The sequence below is a fragment of the Plectropomus leopardus genome, chromosome 22 (assembly GCF_026936395.1).
Source record: "Plectropomus leopardus strain MGB_pleo_1.0 chromosome 22, ASM2693639v1, whole genome shotgun sequence".
In the NCBI taxonomy this organism is placed as follows: domain Eukaryota; kingdom Metazoa; phylum Chordata; class Actinopteri; order Perciformes; family Serranidae; genus Plectropomus; species Plectropomus leopardus.
In genome coordinates this window covers 9,850,177-9,868,236 of record NC_142197.1, presented here as the reverse complement: position 1 = coordinate 9,868,236, position 18,060 = coordinate 9,850,177, and the positions used below count along the sequence as shown (strand labels likewise).

Below are 18,060 nucleotides of genomic sequence, written 5' to 3'. Positions count from 1 at the left end.
TGGTCGACTGATTAAAAAGTGACGTTAAGGAGCACAGCTTTTAAACCAAAAGTTAACCATCTTTAAACTTTTGGTGACCAAAAAAAAAAAACCCAAACGTGCAGACCTCAGCGCAGAATAGACGCTCAGGGCCTCATCATACAGCTGGCATTTGTAGCATTGTGTGAATACTTGGTACTTCCATTATACGAATTTTAAAAGTATGCTTCTCTTTTCAAATTGTCGAATGCTGCTGCAGCTGCTCTTGTCCTCATCTGCGATGTATTGTTTGCCGTTCTTCCATATTTGGCGTTCGTCTTCCTTTGGCATTTAATGGCAGAATAGAACACATGTAAGTGTTTATGCTGTTCCATCAGGTACAACAGAATTGCATCTCAACAGTTGAGAAAAACAAGTACCGCCACATTTTCAGAATTTTTGAATTGATTTAGAACTATCAGAAGTATCAGTTCTTGTCACGTCCCCACTTTGTACCCATTGTCCCATCAAATCTCCTTAACCATGTTGCCATAGTGTTGATTTAATGGGAGATCACAGGACTGGGGTCTGGGGGTCCAGCTAATCGACTCAGATGAGAGGCCTTAGTAAGGCACAGTGTGTAAGTTGAAGGATCAAGCTTTCTCACAACACTATTGATCCATTCGGGCACATAGAGAGAGACTGATGCTGAATGTAGCCGGTCACTACATCGCCAGAGGTGTTGCATCACTCGATGCAGCTGACCCTTTCATTGTGTCGGTACTTGTCAACCCCCTATGGTGTCTAATTGTTGTACATGTTGTGGCTTTGGGGGAGAAGTGAGATCACGAAGGTCAGTGAGCATCACAAAGGCCTGCAGGTTCCGACCAGAGTCAATTTCCTTTTCATACGATTCAGCATGACCCTGTTCATGTGTACTTTTTAATGGGCTACAACTGACTCTGATCAATGCTGAAAATACCTTCCAAGCTGTAATCTTGGACTATAATGGTTAAATTCACCAGCTCATTGACTTTAATGGATAGTTCTCCCACTCTCAGCAAACAGCTTCCAGATTATAAAAGGATGCAAAGTCACTCAGTTGTTTCAGATTGTATGTCACCAGCAAAGGGACGGATTTGTTTTGACAATCCGCCACTTAAAATGCCTAGCGCGGTCCTAAAACCCCCCAGCAGGAGAGCTCTCCATAATTTATTGCTTTAGTTTGGTGGTCTACTGTAGGTCATCCGCAGAGGACAACAGCTCTGATCGACTCACTATTGACCTCTGCTTTTTCTCTCACTACATCTTTGCTCTTACTCCTTTTCTGTGAAGGCTTCATAAGTCTTTCAAAGCCCTCCTTTGAAAAGACTGCTCTACCCATGTATAACTCTTTCGGTATTACTTTTCCTCAATGCTGGCTGTAGTTTGAACTATACCGTGGACTTGAATAATTATAGCTTGAATTATTTAGCTTTTCTTCCCTTTCTGAGGTGAGACAGACGGAAGATGGGCCCCAATGATTGCAGAGACCAATGAGTGAAAGTTTTATTTTAGTTGTCAAACTCGACAACGAATCTTGTCTGTTGAATTCGCTCATTACTAACAAATCCTCTGTAGTCTGAATCAGAATACAGACCATGTAGACTTGTCAGTGTTGTATGCATTACATTAAGAGTCTAAAAGGTGTTGCCTTAAGACAATGTTTGTGAAATATGATATAGACCCAACAAAAGTTGATATTGAGTCTATTCGAACACACTATGTGAGAACTGATATTTTTTCGATTTGGTGCTTCTAAAGTTTCAGGATTGTACGTCACTGTCTTAAATGCAAATTGCGCCTGTAGGATTGCCACATATCTTCTAAATCATTCTGACACTAAACTGGCATTTTTCAGAAAGACATTTACTTTGTTCGAGACCTTTCTCTGTCTCTACAACACACTTTCAGGAGATCTTACAACACCATCAGCTTGATTTTACCGCAGTGCTTTTTCAACCACATAACAGCCATTTAAATAGACTTATATGTTGAACCACAAATCAAAATTAAAAACCCTAATGGAACTCATTTGCTTAATAATACTCTTATGGTTATTATTTTACTGTTTTCGAGGGGGAAAGGAGAATGTTATTGGACTGATATAATCTTGCACTGGGTTGATATCAGATATTAAGCTAGCAGATAAGATTGTGGGTCAGAATCAGGAACAAACATTAAATTTATGCTTGATATAGTATTGTATTGTTTGAATCTGCTTTCATCCATCCACAACACTTCCAAACGAAGCAGGGGGATGAGGGGAAACTAGACCCAGTCCATTTAGGAAACTGGAAAAGTATACTATTTCATACCATTGGCGCAGCTTGTAATGTGTTACATTCTGTTATAGAGCGTCTTTGGTTACGCCTAAGTGTTGTGACTTGCTCACCGAAGTTACATTGTGAAGGAACAGGCATTTTTGGCAAGACAGTGCACTGTCTAAATGAAGCTGAAGTTGTTATTTTAAGGTTAAAAAGCTGCATAATGTTGTTTTAATAAAAAATTAAAGTCATGGAGGAATTGTCCATAAAAGCTCCCCAACTCATCCAGCTTTCTTAAAATACTTCAAATTTAGCCAAAGACGTCTTTGTTTTGCCTTGTTATGAAAGCAAAATGGCATCAGAGTTGTCTTAAAAACAGAAACAAAGGAATCACCATGGTAAACGTCAATACATTTGGCAGTAACAGTTGCGTTTATGCCTGTTGGAGATGGCCTCATGCAGTGGCTCCATACTGGTCCAGTTACAGGGTCCAGATTTCTCCTTAGGGATTAGTTCAAGGTTGACACATTTGATAAATTACCACACACTCAGTTAGACTTAAATTGTAAACACGTTGGCTCAGGACACAAAGAAATAAAACATATTGCTAGAATAACAAACAGCTCTTCAAAGTAAAACCTCTTTGCTAAAAATTCACTGAACTACACAATAAAGTGTGTTTTTTTTACAAACATGACGTTCACAAACCACTTGCGGTCCATTCAGAATGGTTCTGTGACCTACTTTTTGGGCCGCAACTCGCCAATTGGGAACCACTGGCCCAATGTATCATGGGTCAGCATCTCGGCTCTTACTAAAGAGGACCACAGCTAATTTCTCATATCATTTTCTGCTGCTGGCGCCTTTTCCCTGCAGTTCCCCCATGACACATGGAGCGAACATAGTTTGATCTCTGCTTGAGAGGCGAGTGATTCCAGGATATACAAACAGATTCAAAAGGACCTGCAGGTAACAATGCCAGATCATGTTGTCTACCACCTGCATTACCTGGAAGCACATCTGACTCTTTCAGCCTGCTTCTCCATCTCTCTGCCTTCACCCTCTCCACCAACTTCCCTTTATTCACCTGTTTCGTCAGAACAGCGATACAGGGCAAACATCAATTATCTATTGATAAAAGAAAAACTCATTAATGGGCAACAGGCAGGTTTAATGGTGGGGATCATGCTTGTTTGCCTGACCGTTAATGGCCCCGGCCATTAGAGAAGCCGTTTGACTTTTCCCCACCCTGCCACCGACAGACAGCAGCCTGCCACTGACAATGATGCATGGGACCCCCTCAGTCACATTGATCACCCTGGAAGTGTCTGTACACACAAAGGCCCCCTTACAAACACACTCCTGTTCAGTGTGCATGCTATTGTTCCATTGCCGCCAGCACTCACTGGATAAAACTCTTGAAAAAACAGTGTTTAATTCCTACAGGATTTTGATGTTTTTCCAATAAGAGGCTGGAGTTTGTATAACAACCAAGCTAGCCAAGTGCAACTGCTTGTCCTCAAATTAAAAAAAAAAAAAAAGGTGTACAAGCATTCAAATCCTACAAGACTGGAGGGTGCTCTAGTTAGTTTGCTGTAGTGCCAGTTGAAGATTCCCTCAGTGCAACTGCTGCCATATCTGTAGACTGTGGGTATGTGAAGATGTGCCCTTCTGTCGCCAAGTTGTTCAGACAGCCAGATTGAGACACACTTCAGCTCTGCAGAGAACTCTCCGGACAGCAATGTCCCACTGAGGTGAGGACAACCCTCACCTTACACCATGCTGTAAACAGAGAGCTTCCTTTTTCTGTTTTTTGAACATGAGCTTTGACCTCCATTTCTACTTATTTGTTACTCTTAAACAATGTAAAGTTGTAAAGCAACACTTTGAGTCTCCATATAAATATTCAATAAATGGTAGATGACAGATGTGAAGTTCTAAGGCCCAAAATTGGGAAATTAGCAACATCAGTTTCAAACTTTCTACTCTTGACCGACTGTAGACATTCCATACCCATATTCTAACACCCCAGAACTGTATTATAGCGACATTTTTGGCTGGAAAATTGTAATACTGTAAGAAGTACCACATTCTAAGTTCAAAATAGCATTGTTATATACCACTGACCCCCCAGCTCACTCTTTTGGACTAATTTAACTAATTTTAGTTAAATTAGTCCAAAAGACTGAATTTATTTCACCTGTATTGTTTTTTTCACTCTTCATTCTGAAGAACTTAAGTGATTGAAATTTTTTAAAAGTATACACACGATGAGGAGGGATTTGTTTCAGTGGGTTTTGATGTGTTACACTTATTCACACAAAAGGCCCATTGTTAAGATACATATTTTTATTGTTGTTAAATCATAAATGCTGTTACAATTTTGTAACATTTTAACAAAATCCTCCAAAAGCCAAAAAAATAAATACACACACACACACACACACACACAGTGTTTTTGCTTTGGCTTCTTTTTTCTTCATAAGTAATGACTAATTACTCTTAATATTTTTTTCTTGTGTGTATTTGAGTTGATTAAGTTACAAAACAACTGAAATATACTAAACTAATTCAAATGCTAAATAGGTGAACTTAAAGTGTAACCAGTTGTTTGAAGCTCTTGTTAAGACAAACCCTCTCACTTTTGCTCCTTTTATTTTTCTTACCATTATCTGCTTACCCTCGTCTTCAGGATGTTTTAGAAACACTCCCTCAGACGTAATGCCGAACGGCTTTCCCAGCATATTTTACAACCTCCCCTTCCTGGGCTTAACTCGATCAACATGTGACAAATAGCCGTCTGTCCTGACTCCGTGGTCCGATAGTTAATGAACCAACCTAGTTTGGAATTGGTGCCAGAGGTTTGGCCCTTGGCCTAGAGCTTAGCTGTGCTGCTAGCTCGCCAAAGCAGGGGCGGTCAATAACCCTGCACACACACACACACACGCACACACACGGGCATCCTACCGGCTTAGGATTGCCGGCGGGGAAGCTTCACCTCATCCAACCTTTTTTCATTCTAAAAGTCCCGCTGGCTTGGTGTTGCTGATATTGTAGTCCATCTCCTCCAGGTTTTTTGAATATGTTTTGTGTGGATGTTGTGATAAAGGAAATCCCATTGCGAACAAAAAATTAAAATGCCAGCAGACATACTGTTCCATATTTTATCTGCTTGAGGGAATGTTTTTAGCCTCTGACATGCCTTCTATTGTCTTTTTCTTTCGAGATCACCCAGTGTCTTTGAATAGTACACTGAAAAAGACTCACTGATTTCTCATATGTGTTTGAAAACTGAAAAATAGGTCAGTCATTTTAGCTGGTGTCAATAAAATCAGGACGAGTTTCACTACCCACATTTTACCACCGTTCGATAACCGGTGACCTCTTTCGCCCTCTCTGCCCCTCGTTCCCTTTTTGTATTGGGGGCTGCACGGGTCATGTTCGCCTCTCTTTAATACTCGCTGCATCTGTTCTCCCCATGTGAGGATTTTTTTTTTAAATTACAAGCCCCATTAACACACTATTTACATCCCTGCCTGATCTATGCCATTAAGGGATCAATAGCAGTTTGTTTAATTCATTCATTTATTCTCTTTCTCTCTCTTTACCTCCCTGTATCTCTCTCACAGTTTTTTTAATTTTTTTTTTATAAGTGATCTATATTTATAGATTTCTCCCAGAACCGACTGGTCTTTTCCTCTCTTGATTCAACCGCAATGACATGCGAATGCATTAAGCCATTTTGCATGCCTGTGTGAGGTAAAGCACTTGAGAACGACAGGTCTTTTGTTAGTCAGGTTTCTTTATTAGTGTTACGTGAATGTAACTACACATGAAAAATCCACTGGCTAGTTTGTATCTGAGGGATATGCCCCCGTTTTCTGGCCGTGCTGTGCTACCCGGTTCCATTAACAGCAGTTTATGGACCTTAGTAATGGACATGCACTATTGATAACGGGCTGTGGGAAGATTTTTAGAGGGTGACACGCAGTGGCAGTGCATGTGGCCAATGTGTGTGTGTGTGTTTCAGACCGAATGACAGCACTCTTGACTTCTACGTAAACAGCTTCTGGGTGTTTACTTTTTAGCAGCTTGTCATTTTTTCTTATCTTTCCTCATTTTGTGAGCAAAGATTACCCAGACACACACATTAGGATGCCGCCTCATTTTCTTCCTGGTTAACACTGTCCACGCTGTCAGTGCCCTTAAAAAAAATTTATAAAGCAACAGCGGTACCGAGATGTTATTTCTGCTCTCTGGCAAGCAAACAATTACATACCTATCACCACACACACACTGCAGGATCACTTCGGAGCATAGCAAGTTCCCTTTCACATAGCTGTCATGCCTTGTAGCAACTCTGTCACACTAATAGTCTATTTATTACCTAGTGGTAGTTGTCTGTTATTTATTTTGCTCCCTGCTCATCCGTCGTCCTGGACAGTTCGATTCAGTTTGCAATTTAGCTTTGACTAATTATTTCCGCTCACCTTCAAGAGATATTGATTTTTGGTCGAAAATTGATCAAAGGCGCGGACGTACGTCTTGCTTGGGGGTACAAATGTATCATTGAAAGGAACTCTGTGTGTCCACTTAGAAAAAAAATGATTCATTTAAGCCAGCACGAAGGGCAATATTGAGAGATGATGGACTTTTGTTGGATGGGGCCGTTCATACCCCCAAATGGAGTTTTCACGCAAGACTGGTCTCCGAGCAGCGAGGCTGACCCGTCAGCGCTCAGCTTTTTCTGCTCAAATCCACATGTGCTCATGAAAAGGACAAGCCGTCCTTTTCATGCAACATTCATGACTCTGAATTAAGTGTCCAGAGCCATTGATTTTTTTAAGTGAACAGGGAAGGCCAAGAATTTGAATTAAGGTATAAAGACTATCTGATTGCTCTCCTCCTTTTTTTTTTTCTCCTGTTCTCCCCACTTTGCACCTCAGTCTAAGACTTAGGATCAGTCATTGCGTAGAGGAGGTTTGATCTCTTTTCCCCAGCACAGAAAGAAGCACATACACACGTACGCTGCACACCTCCACATCACTCCTTCAATCTTCTCCAAGGCTCACTTTGATGAATGGCTTATTCTGCTGGATGAGCAAAGGGCTGTAGGTGGGAGTGACTCGAGAATCTTTCTTTTTATTTTTGACCTTTTTTTTTTTGTCTGTCTATCTGCGTGTCTTATTTGTTTTCTCTGAGTCATGGTGATGAGTGAGATGAGTAGATAGTATGACGAAGATGGAGAGAAATAAAGCTGACGCTGGTAGTCTCGGTTACAAGTTACTGTGGCCTCCACTTACATACTCATATCCGTCAAGTGCGCTGACATACGATACATTTACGCACATCCAGAATAATTAATGCAATGAACACTAATGTAATAGTACTTTTCCAATTTTCAACCAACTTTGTATCATAACAATGCTGGAAGTCTGTTTAAATGAAATGTGGTATACACACCTCCAATTACCAGTATTATGGATTTAAAATAATACCACAATATTTTAAGGCTATATCGTGATATATGATCTATATCTCAGTTTTTTTAAATGTCCTTTAAACCAATGTTAACTACTAAAATACTAAATTATTGAATGAACTACATTTATAATAAAGTTGACTAAAGTAGCTACTGTTTTATAATAAAGCTGAATACACTACTTTTATAATAATAAAATACAGTTATTAGGAGGTTACTTTTATAATGGATTTAATTATATTGTAATAATTAAATAAATCAGAGCAGGAGCTGTGGTGCTTTTATTTTGAAGGACCTGGCTGGTCCTTGGCTGGAGGTGTTTATGTATTTGCTGTGGACTTGAAGCCTCCGGTCAACAGTTGGATGTTAGTATTAGCAGACAGTGAAACAGATACCGAAGTACCTTTAACTGTCAGGATTCATCCACTGCGAGCTGAAAACAAAAAAAAAACCTGCTCTCAAGTTCATACCTTGCAAAAACTTCCAAGTTGCACTGGTTCTCCGTGGTCACAAAATGTGACTGAACAGTCATAATCAGAGCTCTGCCAATACAAGGCACATGCCTCACCTGCTCACACCACAGCCACAGCCACTTAAGTTAGACTGTTACTGCAGCGCTGTTAAACTAGCTGATTAATTCACTGTAAGCTGGAAACAAACCAGCACCTCTCCAGTTCATATATTAATAGTATTTTGCAGTAGTGCTCCATGGTAGCAAAATGTTATGGTCTGGAGCCCGACAAAAGCCCTGCTTTGTGTGTGTGTGTGTGTGTGTTTCCGTGAGAGGCAGAGAGCTGCAGAAGAGAGCGAGAGAACTGAACCGCATTGTTTGCCTGCCATATTGTTTCCTGTGTCAAAGCTCATATTATGCATCCACCAGCAGGAGTGTTAATTGGTGCGGTGTGGCGCAGTGCCTTCTGGTAATTGTAGGTTTTCTACCCCTTGAATAAAAGCGATTGCGGCAGCACTTTTTATCTGTTTTCTCTGGTCATTTAGCACCAATCTCAAATATGTTTGTCTTTTCACTGCATAGACAGCCTAGTTTTAAGTAAAGACCATCTTTCTAGCAGTGAAGCACTTCTTTAATCCCTTAACACTTAAATACACTCATGAAGGCACAAACACGCCCACATAAATATGATCTCCTGCATCATTTGACTTGCTGCTTAAAAACTATTGATATTTTCGCTTTGATTTGATTTTATGCACACAGGGCTCACAGAGACTTGAGAGAGCCAAGCTAAGTGGAGTACAGTAGCCATAAAAGCAGCCGCCTCCTTGTTGCTTAATGAGAATGAATGAAGACATGCCAAAACGTCTCCACCTGCCAGTCTGTTTTCCTGGTGTTCACTGCTTGCATCTGCACATTGCAAGGTTGACAGTATCTACACACACACACACACACACACACACACACACACACTTTCTCACACTACTCACTCACACGCCAGCAGCCTGTAGTACACTCTGAACAAATGCTGTGCTTGCCCCCGTCTCTGCCTTTAAACTTTTACGACCAGGACTGGTAATTTGACTCATGCAAACTTAAATCTCTATGGTGATAACTGTGATCTCAGTAATTGGAATATGCAGTAAAACTCAGATTTAAATAGCAGCAGAGTTACCGTCAGCGATGATTGAAAACGCTGACTGACAGGTTAATGTCCTCTGTGCTTTGCATTATGTATATAGCCTGCTTCTTTTTACTCTACAAGAGGATGCAAAACACATAATATATGCATAAAGCAATACTTGAATTGGGCTTCTAACTTGTGTGCCAGGTTGGACCTCATTAGGGTCTTGGAATGGGTTGGACATGTGAGTGGACACACTCTGTTCTCTGTAACCTTTTTTATTTACTGTATGTAGAAGGGTTTCCATTGCTTGCCAATTTTTAGACTGCCAGCTCTCCATGTTCTTTAATTTCTTTTAGTGCAGGGTTTGGCTCTGACATGGTGTGTTACTTACGTCTTTTTATGACTCTGTGCTGGCAACGCCTGTAGACAGAGGGATTATATGCGAGATTTGACATGTTGTTTCTCAGAAAAGCCTTGAAAGAATTTCTTCATATTTGGCACAAACGTCCACTTGGACTCCACAGTGAACTGATTAGAATTTGGTGGTCAAATGTCAAGGTTATTGTGACGTCATGTCTGTCCCATTTTCATGAATTACAAAATCTTGAGGAATTGCAACTTGGGCACAAACATCCACTTAGTATCCAAAATGAACTGATTTAAGCTTGGTTCTCAAAATCATGTCATTTTTGACCAAAAAAAACACTAATTGATACAAAATTTTACAAAAATATTTAATTGGATAACATGTTGGAGTATCATAATGTTTTACATAATTACTCTTTGGCCATTGCTCAGCAGCATAACTCAGGAACAGAACGGGAGACATTTGTTAGGAAACTGAATTGTTGACACTCATCTTTGGTGCGGACCTGTGCTAGTTGTATAGATCTTTTGCGCTGCTATGTTGAGGATGCGTGTGAAACATCCTCGTTTTAGAATTTGTAGCTTCTTTTCAGCAACATTCATATTTGAAGTATCGTCAACTTTCATTGCTTCATGTTGTGCTCCGTCCTGTTCCTCTGGTAGTCCACCACAGGCTCTTGCTTATATTGAGTACAGGTGATTGTTGTTGCACCAAGTGACAAAGCTCTTTGCAGTACTCTGTAAAAATGGTCTCTAATTTAATACAGCATGTTTGTTTGTAATGTAATGGCAAAAAAAATACATGCAATACCTTTTACTTCAGTTCCTTCAAAGTCTTCACTACATATATAAGTCTGGGCAGACATAGATGCAAACTGCGCTTGCATACAACCGCGAGGTGGCTCATTTTTTTTTTTGTTCTCTTTCAAACAGCTAAGTGAATTAAATCTGCTGCAGTTTTAAAACATGCCCTCGGGCCAGGTTTCACTTCAATGGTAGCAAATAGCTTTGTCTTTTGTACTTGTGAATGACTGCACATGTGTATGTGCTAGCACGCACACGCGCATGGCTTAGTGTGTATGCGTATTTCGCCTTTTTCCTCTTTTCCGTCCACTGTGTCGACACAATCCCAGCGTTTATGAGATTACCAGAGCCCATTTGTGTTCCGGCGGGAGCCATTTTGGCTCGGAGGAAGCCTCCGCTGGGAACCATCTGGGCTCTACTCAAAGCAGTTTCCACTCCGCCTTCCCTGTCCTTTCCACATTGTGACCAAAGCTATTTACTTTAAAGGGACGAGGAATTCAAATTCCACGGGTTTGTATTTATAAAACTCTGGAATTCAGCCTTCAGATCTTCAGTAGCTCCTGACACCTGGTGTGGCATGTTTCTCCAAGCAAATCAGGGAAACAGTGAGAAAATTATGTAGGAGAAATTTCTCATGGGTTGCAGCAATGCCAAACTAAGAATATAATATCAAAAATATGGCAAATCCTGGTTATAACTCAAAAACTACAACATCATAGATTAAAGTAATGTATTAAAAAAATTCAAAAGTGCAAAAAACAAACAATCATATCAAAGAAATGATTAAAAACAATCAAAAAGTGATAAAGGAATCATAAAGACAGAAAAAACTCTATTTATTATCACTCTATTTTTCATATTAAGTGCGACATATTTTCCTAACACAAGTATTACTCTGCAATCCTGCCATGGATTTATAGCCTCTCCAAGTTGATTTAATTCTGCCAATGGAAAACTGGGCCTCTGCTCTCTTTTTATGAATTAATTTGTCCCTCTTAATTTCACATTTGACCTCTCTGTTAGCCTCTTTCATCTCTTCCTCGCTGCCCAGTGAGATGCCAGGATTTTTTATTTTAGTTAATGGTGCTTCCAAGAGCCTGGTCACCCAAGGTTTATAATTTACATATATGTTTGACTTAAAGGGGAATACAGTCTAAATTATGAATTCCAATATAGTATTTCCATGGCCGAGGAAAGTTGAATTAATATTTGTGAACACGAGCTACCCTCTCTCAAAGCCAGAAACCAGAGAAGTCTCAAACTTGTGATTTCATCAGTCTGGAAGTCTGGAACTGCCCCATAGACAGAATATTGGAGCCTGATTTTGTGGATCCACTGCATGTTTTGTTTTCTTTTTTATATACTCAAATAAACTTTATTGAATTGTAGTGTTCACATTTCTGAACCAGAAAATGTACCTGTATACTCTTAGTGTCATCTAGAACATCTTTCTTAATTAACTGTGGAGCAGCTCCAAAAGTCAGCCCCATGACTTCACAAGTTTGAATTTTAGCACTCTAACTTTTGGATTTGGGAGAGAGTTGTTCATAATTACTATTTTTTTTTTCTACTGTCTTAGATTATAGGAATAACATATATGAAACTTGAAAAATGGTAAAGATTCCCCAAGTCTGGGTATAAAACTTCCCCTACAAAGATATGACGTGTATTTCACAGATTTTGTGTCGATATTGCTACTGTTTGCCAATCATGTACTTCACCATATGTATATATCTGACATTAGGCCTTTTAGTTATTATTAATGCTGTGTGCAGTCACGCCACCCCCTCTAGTCATACTGTGCCGTTGTCAGTAGCAGGCTAATTTTCTTTCCATAAGGCTGGCAGTATGTGGTAAATGACACTTCCCCTTTAAGTGGTCTGGGGAAAACCCAGACTCATTTGTTTAACTGTGATCGAAACGATTCTGTGTTTCCAATAATTTAACCTAAACACTTCCCTACCCGTAGCGTATCTGTACCTCTTTCTCTCTGTTGTCATCTCTGGATGTCACATGTTTACGTCTGACCCCATTAAGGCATGATTGATCTGATTTGTCCTGCTGTGCGTTTCACATTTATCTCGTTGCCAAAGGTGAATTATACTGTCTTAGAGCAAACATATGGGTGTACAGGAAAGGGATCGGAGTGAAACATTATGTCCTTGACCTCAAAAAAGCTGTCTTCACCCAAACTGAAATCCCTGGAGTGATTTGGAGAGCTTTTTCTCTTTTTGAGAAGGATTGTAAATTATCAGCAACATGGAAGCAAACAGGCAAACGGGGCATTTTTCAAGTGATCCATGATTTTCTTTTAATGCTATGACTTTTTTTTTTTGTCTGTGACTTTGTGCTGCAGATTGTCAGCTAATGAATGATTGTTAGACCTCACCTGCCAAGCAAAAGGCTGATCAGACTAAAAATGGGCAATCAGAAGTTTTTCGCTCACTTGTCAAAGCCAGCTAGAATTATCTCCGTATCTCTCACTCGCTTGCCATGGTTACAATAGATTTCACTTTGGGAGCTTTCAGTGTGCAGATTTTATTGTTCTAATTTTCGCATAAAAATTTTATAACACCTCGTCGAGTGGATTTAGTCCGGAAGATGAGCTTTCTATTTTCCCTCCAAATTGGCATTTTTCCCAGCTAGTGTGTGAGTGTTGTGTTAAGTTGTCAGTGTTGTTTTATTTTTGTTTTGCATTCGCTGCCTCAGTGGTGGTAGTGGGTGACAGTTAAGTTGGTTCTAGCCATTCCAGCCTTTTTTTTTTTTTTTCTCCAGCACTCGCCCACTTTGACATTCGGGTGCTCGGAGGACCAGTGCTGCTCTAATAGCCTAGTTATGTAACCACTTCTGCACTTAGAGACAAAGGGAGATAAAATGGGGTGAGTATCTGAGATAGCAGAGAGGAAAAGAGAGGGAGAGTAAGAAAAAGCAGATTATGCAGGGGCAGATGAGGTATGAGTGAACTTAGATTGTATCACGGTCAGGACCTGGGAGGGTAGACAAATGTCCTGGCTGCTCTTTTTTATGTCCTGTCCTAGAGCCTGGTACCTTTTAACATGTTAGAGAAAAGTAGTAATTATTATTACTAAGGTTATTATTTGATAGAAAACAACCATTTTTATAAATGGCATAAGCTATGGGACCCAGCCATGGCTGGAGGCATTAAGTGTCAGGTTGTTTATGTGTACATCCCAGTCTCATAACTGAGATATCTCAAGAATGCTTTGAGGGAATTTCCTCAAATTTAGCACAAATGTCCATTTGGGCTTTAAGATGAGCTGATTAGATTTTGGTGGTCAAAGGTCACTGTGACTGTGAGCTTGTCCATCTCATTCTTGTAAGTGCAATATCTAGATTTTGACAGTCAAAAGTCAAGGTCATTGTCAAAATTGTTTAGATGTTGGTGGTCAAAAGTCACTGTGACCTGTCTCCTTCTAATGAACACAATATCTAAAGAAAGCCTTGAAGGAGTTTTCTCAAATTTAGCACAAATGTCCACTTGGACTCGGTGGTCATAGGCCAAATGTTAAGCCAATTGGCTATAACACAACAATTCATATTCTAGTTATAAAAACTTTTCAAAGGTCTAAAAAGTTAAATGTCATCCTTAACCTTAACAATGCTCTACAAAAACAATTCACTGGCCATTACTTAATGTGATAACTCAGGAACAAAAGGGGAAACATTTGAATTGGTGACACTAATCTTGGGTGTCCAACTTTTACCTGTGCTGATTGTATGGATCTTCTGTTCTGCCGGGGGAAAGATGTGTGGGGTATCCATGTTTTCGTAGACATGGATGCAAACTGTAGATGTAACCAGATGGGTTTTGCGTCTTTGAGTACCTAGATAAGAGCTATATAAGTCCTATCTATCCATTATTGCATTAATATGCCACTTAAACAAGTGTTGTTAAACAGAACCCTGTAGACCTTTTAGTCATTTTCCACACTGCTGATGGCTCAATCTAAGCTGGATCCAGAAAATGGAAATATATTGTATATATGTCGCTGCTATATGCCGAGGTTGTCAGTTTTGAGCTTAATAATAGAACCGATTATGCATTCATTAATGAAAGCTTTTTACTTTAGTTGAGAACAAGGCAGAGCAGTTTACAAACTTAATTCCCCTCAGATTTCCCTTGTGGCTGCAGGGCTAAGCAGCCCCGAGTCTTAATCGCTTGACTTCCCCCTATCTCTTCAGCACACCTGCCCTCTCACTTTCTCGCTGACTGAGGCTTTAGAGTAGGAAAAAAAATCGATTGATTTTTTTTTTTTCTCCTCTCCTTTCCTCGGTCGTCCATCACTTATGAAACAAAATGCAATGAATAGATAATTAGCCTGAATAGGCAGAATTTGGTTATAGTCCATCGTGGGAAATGTTGGGAGATTTTTCCTACTTTGTCAGCAGGGTGAGCCATTTCAGTGCCCTCATTTGTTAACTTAAGGGAATTGCAACTTCGCTGTCACTAATTGCAAATGATTTACATTACAAAAAAAGTAGGATGGCAATATTTAGAGTCTTAATTAAGGTTGAAGTGCATACACAACACTAATTTAAAGCCACTCATGCTGTTTGTGCAGGCCCAGGGGTTTCTACACTTAAGAGCTTAAGTGTTTGCAAATTGACACTACGCATGGTGCATGGGGTGATATTAAAATTTCATGTCATGATTATTCTGGCTGAAATAATTGCAATTTATGATATTATTGCAACTATCATCAACATATGTTTAACTCTTAAAACTGCAATAAAACATACTGGGGATGGGGATATTTCTTTTTTGGTAATTTTTTGAAAAACTATCTTTAAAAGACAGGCTTTTTTTAATACCTGCAATGGTGTCATATCTTTCCATGTTAGGGTTGAGCTGAATATTTGGATGAACTGGGTAAAACTATACAAATAATGTACTTTTTACAAGCACAAGTGTGAGTACAATATCAGTACTCAATTCTGAGACTGTTATGTAGATTGTTTTCTAATAAATGATTAATATAGCATATTCTGATCAACCCATATCCATTTCGGTCTCAAAATTACATTATTTAGGCCACACCCACTACTGGTTCAAGTCACAACCATTTCTGATTAAGCCCAGTCCATTTTTATTAGAGGTACAGGTAATTTTGTTGGTTAAGAAGATAAAAATGCAGATACAGATTATAGTGTACTCGCTCATCCCTGTCTGATATGAAATATGAAAGTGATCGATTTAGATCTGTTGTGTTTTTAGAGGTTGATGTGAATGAAGCCTGTTTTTTGGAAAGTCTCTTTTATTGTTGGTTGCCCAGCAGTCTCTTTTGGGAGCTGTTACACAAAATGTTCACAACTATCTCGATAATGGAAATTTATCACAATCAAATTGTTTTTTATCCCAATCCACAATAAAATAGACATTGTCCCATCTCTAATTGACACAGAAGTGACTTCTTTTAAAAACTGACGCTAGTGCTTAATTGAAAATGTCAAGGAAGATGTGCACTAAGACAAGAGGCTACTAGGAGTTTGTGTACAAACAAATGTGTGCCATGCTGACCAAAGCCAGATGCCACTGATTGGGAAATCCGCAACAGACAAATGAAACACGATCTGTGTGTTTGTGTGTGTGTGTGTGTGTGTGTGTGTGTGTGTGTGTGTGTGTGTGTGTGTGTGTGTGTGTGTGTGTGTGCATGCGCGCTACCTAATCAATACAGAGCTCACGGGCCTCAATTGATGTGTCTATTTAAAAACAGTGGTGTCTCCTCACAGGGCACCCCCCACCCTCCACATTCACTTCATTGCTGTAATTGAATCTCAAACCTAATCTCAGACACAGAACATTAACTCGTCCTCTTTTCTTCCTCCGCTCCCTCCCCTCCTCTCTGTTCTTCTCTTCCAGGTGGAAGTTGAAGTGGAGAGCATGGACAAAGCAGGGAACTTCATTGGCTGGCTGCACATCGAGGGTGTGAATCTGTCAGTGGCCCTGGTAGAAAACGCTCTGTCCAAGGTCCACTTTACAGCAGAGCGCAGCGCCTACTACAAAACCTTGGTCTCAGCAGAGGAGGTGTGCCGACAGAGGAAAGAGAAGGTAGGTCTCATTCAGATGCTGCAAGCGCTGCACCTTCGCTACATCCTATTTAAACTATCGAAGTGATGACTACACTGCCAACTGACATAAAACTGTCCTCATAAAGGGGTGAAACAAGCACCTGGATGTATTTATGCACAATCATGAAAGGAAGAATCACACCTACCTTGTGATTCAAACCCAATTTACAGGAGTGAAACATCCCCCAAACCAAACAGCCAAAACTATGTCCAAAGAAAAGAGATGGTACCGGTGTAGATGAAATTAAAGCACTGTTTGGTAAATCTGTAGTGTGAAAACATTTTTTCGATGGCTCAGACTAGGGTTCAAACAGATTATTGAACTGGCCGATATTTGTCATTTTGCCGATTATCTGTATCAGCATTTTATTGTAATGATTGCAGATAAAATAAATTAACATAAAGTGCAGTGAATGTCAGCAGGGTAGGAACTTTTAATTTGTAAAACCTGGGAAGCTTTTTTTTTTTAAATTCATTTTCAATTTAAATTTTCACTTGACTTTATAAAAGAAAGTTGCTGGGAATTTGCTGTGCATGATATCAAATGTTTCAGTTTGGATTTAACATTTGCTGAAGGCATTTAAACAAACTTTAGTATCGAAGTTTGTTATATTCCAAACTCTAAATATTGACAGAAGGATTTTTCATTTTTATTGTAAGTGCATATTGGTTCCAAAACCAATATCTGTTGACCCCTAGTTCAGAATTTCGGACCACTTACAGGAAGTTTTGGCAGGCTATTGTCGTGTGAAAAGAATAGTGTATACCACCTCAGTGCGTAATGTGCGTGTGGTTTAGCATTAGAGCGAGTGATGGAGACTGTGCTCAGATCAGACAGGTGTTGGGGATCGGATATATTGAAATCATATTGATATATTGCCCTGCCCTATGCTCTATAGAAAGACTAAATTGTGCCACCACAACCAGCAGCCTGGGTTGCCGGATAAGGATGTATTTTGCTGCCTTTCACATCCCAGATCAATGGTGTCCCAGGTGAAGCTGCCTGAGGACATATTTTGTCTGTGCTGCACGAAACTGGCTCAGGTCTGTGTTTGGTCCATTCTTTGCAAGCTGCACTATAAGCCAGCTCTGTTCCACCTTCAGCGGCAGTTTATTAGCAGAGGTAAAGATGCAGTAAACAGGAAGACCAGAACTGGAGGGAGAAAACATAAAGAGAAACAGTCTTCTAGGCAACCAGAAGCTTTTCTTGGCAACACTTAACTAGGGATGGGCGAAAAGTAATATCACAATATTTCAGGATATTTTTTGGATAAGGAAATTCTTGACGATATGACGAAAAGAGAGACTATTGGATTAATGATTTCAAACATAACATAAAATTGCAACTGTTATGGTTGTATATGTCAACATAAATGTAACAGTTTGACTTCAGATATTCAGTAAAAACTAAACAAAAATGATCTGTTAGTCCTTTGATCGGGTTCTCTTCCTCGAAATCGATCAAAAAAGACACATC

The 18,060-nt window shown here is 39.7% G+C and overlaps 1 protein-coding gene across 1 annotated transcript in view; it reads left to right on the top strand.

The window, feature by feature from the left end:
• The window catches only part of snd1 (staphylococcal nuclease and tudor domain containing 1), a 245,423-nt gene that overhangs the window by 135,388 nt on the left and 91,975 nt on the right, over window positions 1-18,060 (top strand). The window contains exon 17 of the mRNA XM_042511217.2: window positions 16,375-16,563. Coding sequence (XP_042367151.1) covers window positions 16,375-16,563 — 189 coding nt within the window. The remainder of the gene's footprint in view (window positions 1-16,374; window positions 16,564-18,060) is intronic.